General features: G+C 49.7%; 1 protein-coding gene across 2 annotated transcripts in view; it reads right to left on the reverse strand.

Moving 5' to 3' along the window:
• Positions 1–1,510: 1,510 nt before the first annotated feature.
• The window catches only part of KIAA0430 (KIAA0430 ortholog), a 39,853-nt gene continuing 35,026 nt past the window's right edge, over positions 1,511–6,337 (reverse strand). For both annotated transcript variants that reach the window (XM_010839890.1, XM_010839889.1), the window contains exons 26-27: positions 6,033–6,203; positions 1,511–4,112 (exon numbers count right to left, since the gene is read on the reverse strand). In XM_010839890.1, the coding sequence (XP_010838192.1) occupies positions 3,868–4,112; positions 6,033–6,203 (416 nt within the window). In that variant the 3' untranslated portion in view covers positions 1,511–3,867. The remainder of the gene's footprint in view (positions 4,113–6,032; positions 6,204–6,337) is intronic.

Consider the following 6,337-nt stretch of genomic DNA (forward strand, 5'->3'; position numbering starts at 1 on the left):
GTGCTGATTGCTCAGTTTTGTCCGAGTCTTGCAACTCCATGGACTGTAGCCCACCAGGCACCTCTGTCCATGGGATTCTCCAAGCAAGAATACTGGAGGGGGTAGCCATTCCATCTCTGGGTGAACTTCACAATCTAGGGATCAAACCCAGTTCTCCTGCATTGCAGGCAGATTCTTTACTGTCTGAGCCACCAGGGAAGCCCAAAGGCAACCAGGTCTCCTCACATTTCCACCTAAGCTTTGCCCCAGGGCTGCCTACCTCCAGGGAGGGACTAGAACTCTGCTGGGAAAGAGCCTCCACACTCGGGCCTTGCAAGTGCTAATCCAAACAAGCACACTGGATCCGTCTCCACTGCATCTCTCCCCCAACAGTGAGACCAGGCTGACGCTGTACCCACACACGCAGCTGGGAGACTGGCCAGCGACTGTAGGAGCCTGAAGTTCAGCCACACAGCAGAGTGTGAGGTCAAGTAACACAGTGATGGAGACCCCGCTGACTGCTGGTTTACAGGGCAGAGTCGGGTTCCTGCTTCTCCCGAGTCCTAGAGCCACTGTGTGACCTGTCTGCAGTGCAGACGAGAGCTGTGGCAGGTCACTGCTGTGGGGGGTGGGGGCGGGGGCTGGGATGCTTCTGATGCTCTGATGACTCGGACCCTGCCCGAGCGGCTAGAAACCAGAGAAGCGAAGTCGCAGAGCACGAGGCTCCTCACGGAAAAGGCAACACACAGGTCAGCTGCACATCGCAGTCAGTCCTAGAAGGTCACAGCCGCCTCCTGTGTGGACAGGTCTGCTTTCACTGGCCGTGTCTGCTAGGCTGCCGTCTCCAGGTGGGAAATACAACCAAGACAAATGTGATGCCGTTTCAACCACCAACTGAGACGTTCCAAATTCCCTAGCCCCTACTAAAGGGGCACAGCGGCCTCTCAGGTTTTCCGGCAAAAACTGGCTACAGTGAAAGGTGTTTTGAAAGGACTACCAAAGGTTTTAAAGAGACTATTAGTGTTGAACTTTAAAAAATTGCCCTTCATCAAGAATCAATTTACCTACAAGTTCAAATCTCTTCTGCGTCCTTTTCAAAATCCTGAGGGGGATGGTGGAGGGTGGGTGGGGAGTAACAGTGGTCTCAGGAAAAGGGCTTCACAATGGTGAAAGAAATCTTTTCTAAATAGACTTATTCAAAAAGCAAGCCTGGCAGTGACCAAAACCAAGGTAGTCTGCAAAATGGATTTCTTTCCCAGGGAGAGAGTTCCCAAGTTTTATAACCGGAGAGTATTTCGTGATTATTATGTTTTCCTCACATGAGCAAGGCTGGAAACCCCGGAGGGTCCTGACCACAAAGTGCCAATAGTCCAGCCGCCTGCTGGGGCCGGATGCCACATTCAAAGGGGTTCCACGACGCCAGACCCATGTGCTTCCCACCACAGATTCCCAGAAGGGATGAGAAGCTGATGGAACTGGGGGACAATCCCCCACCCCCAAGCAAACAGAACACTCACTTGGGGAACTCAAGTGTGATGCTTGCTTTTAAAGTTTATTGACAACTGTTTGGTCCCAACACACAAAACAGCACTTGAACCACAAAAGAAGTGTTCAAACAAAGTAGACAGTTGAGAAAAACATCTCTTCCCCCAAAATCAATTCAAAACAAACAGTGCAAGATGGGAAAGGGGGTTTTGGTGATAACTTGTCTTTTTTTTTTTTTTGAAACAGATAAATCTGATATATTCTTTCCACCCAGAAATAAAGTATTTCATTGTCTTAATTCTCATACGTCATTCTGTCACATCAATTACACCTCTAGATAAAAAAATAGATAGCAACTGGACTGGCCGTTGTGGAGCACATTACAGACACCATGAGCTTTGCACATCTTCAAACGGTGACTGTTAAAGAGTCACGCACGCGTCCCAGGCTCCTGGCGACTTCAGTGAACGGTTCGACCTCACCCACACGACAGCACACAACTCCAGTCTCTTCTTTGGTGCCCAAAGAAGCTGCTCTTTGAGGCTTTTCCAAGTGACTTGTAATGGTGCCTCGGGCATTTTTTTAAAGTCCACTTTCTCTGCCTTCAAGCAAAACTAAAGTCCACATGTGCAAATTCAGCCTTACGAAATCTTAGAATAAGGCCACTGATGTTCTCAACACCATCTTTATCATAATGTTTAAAAGCTTTCTAAAAAAAAGTGCACCTCTGCATTTTACTGACTGTCACACTATGTCTGTAGAGGGCATGCCTTCGGGAAGACTGAGTGCCACGACGCCTACCAGGCTTTCCCAGGGCCGCTCCATCTTGGTCGGGGCTGTGTGCTGCGAACTGGGAATCGTTGGCTTCATTGAAAAGATTTGGGGAACAAAAAATCTTACTTGTAAAAAATCTCTCAATAGCCCTTATTTTGTGGCATTTTATCAAAATGCTGGCTATGAAATCAGAGCCCATTTTCTGGCTTTCTAGAAGTTACAAAATAGAATCATTTCCCCCAAAGAAACCATCTAACTAGTGGAAGACCTTATGCCAACAGGTTTTTTCCTGCTCTATGAATGAATCCGCCTTTTTGCCCAACAAATACAACCCATTGTAAATGTCAGGTTTCTCCAGGAGGCGTAAGAGGCCGCCAGTCACCGGATGCCTCAGCCACCTCAAGGCGAAGGTCACTCCACAGGGCAGTGCTCCCTCAAAGGCTGGCTTTCCATAAATGCCAACATCAGACACCAAAAAAAACCAAACAAACCCAAACATGCTTCCAACAGCGAGAAGTAACAGTAAAAGCAGATGCTATTAAAAGACACTGAGTTAACAGACGCAAACACACAGACACGCATACAAAGCTTCCCAGCCATCAAAACCAGCTTTAAAAGTACGAATACAAGGTTAAGTTGATCAACCTTGGCCTTCCTATGTATAGATAGAATTTCTGCCTCTTCCTAGTGGAAAGAGCATCGATACCGTTCCTGTCAAAAGCACCTCCCTCCTCACCTCTGATTTGTAATTTATGCATTTGATGCATATTCTAGAAAATCAGACTCTCTTCCCAACGCTGCCTCTCGACACACAATAATGTGTGTTGGAATTCAAATGCTGACTTTAAATTCATGACACCAAGACCATCTTCTTTTCCTTAACCTAATCCATGTCAAACTGGAACTTAACATAAAAGGGAAGCTTAAAACATCTTTGACTTTCTAGAAAGCTCAATGGAACCCCAAAGTGGAAACATTTTAAAAAATTTGAGATGAAGCCACATTTGTCAACTACAGACATAGTTAAATAAAAAAAACAAGGCACGCTTACAAGTCACATGGAAGCCAGGAGCCTTCACATCCAACCAGGACATACACTCCTCCTGCCTTGCCCACCCTTCTTCAGTGAGTGACCGCGCAGGATCACCGAACAGACTTTTGCTTCATCACCATCTCGTGCATTTGATTAATACTGTCTGAACACATCAGTAAACACAGGCTTAGAGACTACGCTATGCTACATGTAAGATTTACCACTGGCGTTGGCTGATGGAAGTTAAGACCACTTCCTTCGAGCTGAGTTCTCCCTGCTGTCTTCTTACAGAACACCATTCATTATACTTCATAATAATTAAGAAAAATTTGTTAAAATATATTAAGGATTCTTTAACAAATGCCAGGACTTTTTTTTTTTTTTCCACAAACAAGTGGGGGAGAAAAAGAAAAGAAAGAAAAACTTCAGCTTAAAGCTGCGTTCAATGTAAAAGAAACAAAACGTACGGAACATGTTTAAAGATGAAATAACTGGCTTCTAGGGGGAAAACAGAAAAGGTTGTGTTTTTTTCAACCTGCTTTTGTGTGCAGAATCAGACAGTGTTTTCCCATCCTAATTCTATGTTCAAACGAGACTCAAAGCTTGGTTATAGGTGCAAAGGAAAAGTTGGCTGCCAATTTTACTCTATTTTTGGGTTGCTTTTTGGCTGGGCTTTCCGTGGGGTCCTTGCTGAGCAGCGACTCTGGGGTTTCTGAGGAGGGGCTGGGAGGCGCCGGGACAGCTGCCGAGACACCAGGTGAGCTGGGATCAGGGGGCAGGTTTTCGTTCTTTATTGGTACTGGAATTTCAATTTTCTCTTCTTGGTTTAAAATCATAATTTCTGTAAACACAGGAAAGCAAAATATATTCAGTTCTAGGACCTGCCAGCAGTGTTGGTTTTCAATTCCTCTCATTTCTCAAAAAATTAATCCCCGATCGTCACACACATGGTCTAATTTACACGTTAGCTCTGCGGCCAATACCAGGTATCACATAAGTCAGGTGTTTAAAAATTGCATCTCTGCTCTTCCTTGAATTACAAAACTTCAGAGACCGTCATTTTGGGTTACAAATTCATGGGCCATCCGTGGTTTAAAAACACTTTTTTCTGCTTTCTCTGCCTGTTCATTCTCTGTCAGGTAGCGAAGGACCCAGAAAGCCACATGTGACCTAAGGACTTTCAGACCAGAAGGGCCCTGGTACCAGGGAGCCCTGGCTCATTCCCCTGCTCCTAAGGGATCTAAGGTGGGGGAGGGAGGCACACGGGCAGGCAGAGCTAAGGGGAGAACCACACGGAGTCAGAAATACCCTCAGAAATCCAGGAAGAGGGAAGTCCCTGGGGGTCCAGTGGTTGAGAATCCACCTGGCACTGCAAGGGATGCAGGTCTGATCCCTGGTCGGGGAACTGGGATCTCACGTGCCATGGCCTGAGCCCACGCACCACAGCTAGAGTCCGGGGGCCGCAAGGAAGGATCCCGCACGATGCAGCGAAGATCCTGAGTGCCGTGACTAAGACCCTACGCAGCCAAATAGATACACAGATGTGTATTTTTTAAACTCCAGGAAGAGAAGCAGCCCACTTTTCCTGCAGCGCCCAAAAACTATCTTTCTCTGGTTTAGCCACAAATGCCAATGATTAGCCCGCTGTGTGGACAGAGCCACATCACTTGGAAGAGATGTGTCCTGTACTTCAGGCTCCCACTGTGTGTGCAAGGGGCTCTCACACTGAAGGGTCACAGAGGCCCAAAGTGACGGCAGGCACGCAGAGCCTCAGCGCAGCTCTCAGGCTGACACTCTCGGGGGAAAAATGGACGGACCTGTCAATGCCACTCGAGATTATTTCTCTCCCCATCACACAAGGATGGCTGAACTCGTACACTAAACACACCAAGGCTACACCCACGGAAGAGCTACCATCAATTTCCTATCAAGTCTAGGCTTGTAGGGATACCACCTCTGCTGTCGCCACAGCCCAGGTCTACCCAGCAGCCAGGGAGGCTCACGTCTCCCTACTCATCTTCCAGACAAACAGCCTCTTTCAGATTCTTTCTCTGGGTGACGGGGCCAGAGGCTGGTAAGAAGACTGAGGCCTGTGGTCAGCAGCAGGGTCATCTCCTGGACAGCAGTGGCAGCAGAGCAGGGAAGGACCCGTCACAACAGAGGAGGCAACGGGGAAAGACCCTCCTCGACATGGCAGGCGGGCTGGCCTCTCGGTGAGTGGCGATACGGCACAAAGACGAGAGGCTGGGGCTCCAGTCCTGGCTCTGCCCCTTCCCGGCCTGGCACCCTGGGGCCCAGGCCAGCCCTGCCTGCAGCACAAGCTGGGGTTCAAGATGCAGATGCCCCCTCCCTCCCCCATTCACAGCCCCCTGGAGCCCCAGGACCCTCTGAGACCTTTAGCTCGTGTCTGGTGACAGGTAGGGGTTGCCCCTGGAGCTGCTGCGCTTTACAAAGTGGGGAGCACAGCCAAGGCGGCCCCCACGTGCTGCTCCGTGGGCTCCCCGCCTGAGCACAGTTGCAGTGCCCTCAAGACCGCTGTCGTGCCCTGGCCTGCTGCTTCGCCAGCACCTCAGGCTGTGAGCCCAGCCCTGCAGGAAAGCTGACAGGAGAAGGGTCTGAGTAATCCTCACAGGTATTTTTGTGCCTGCAAAGGTAGAGTGGCTCCCTACGTCCATCACACAGTTAACGTCTTGGCGTGAAGTGTCTGCTGTCTGACTAAAGCCACGAGAACCCACTCCCCCAGGGACGCAGCGTCTCCCACCTGAAGGCTCCTGAGGGTGCTCCTCAAACCAGATGAGATCGGCAGCTTGGAGAACGACGGGATCTGGCCTCAGCTGCGGGGACGGCAGGCAGGAGGGGACGGGCGCGCACAGGAGGTCCACCGGGGAGTCGTCGGTCAGGCGCAGCAGCTCCTGCTCCGCAGGATGGGGCCCTGGGGGAGGCGGGTGGGGGCGGGAGGACATCTGCTCAGGACCAGGCAGCCACGGCATTGCCCGAGGCGCACCTTCTCCCTGACTCCCTGAGGTCAGGACGTACTCAAGAACGCAAAAAAAAAAAAAAAAAAAA

Source organism: Bison bison, unplaced genomic scaffold (assembly GCF_000754665.1).
Source record: "Bison bison bison isolate TAMUID 2011002044 unplaced genomic scaffold, Bison_UMD1.0 scf7180017864135, whole genome shotgun sequence".
Taxonomy (NCBI): Eukaryota; Metazoa; Chordata; class Mammalia; order Artiodactyla; family Bovidae; genus Bison; species Bison bison.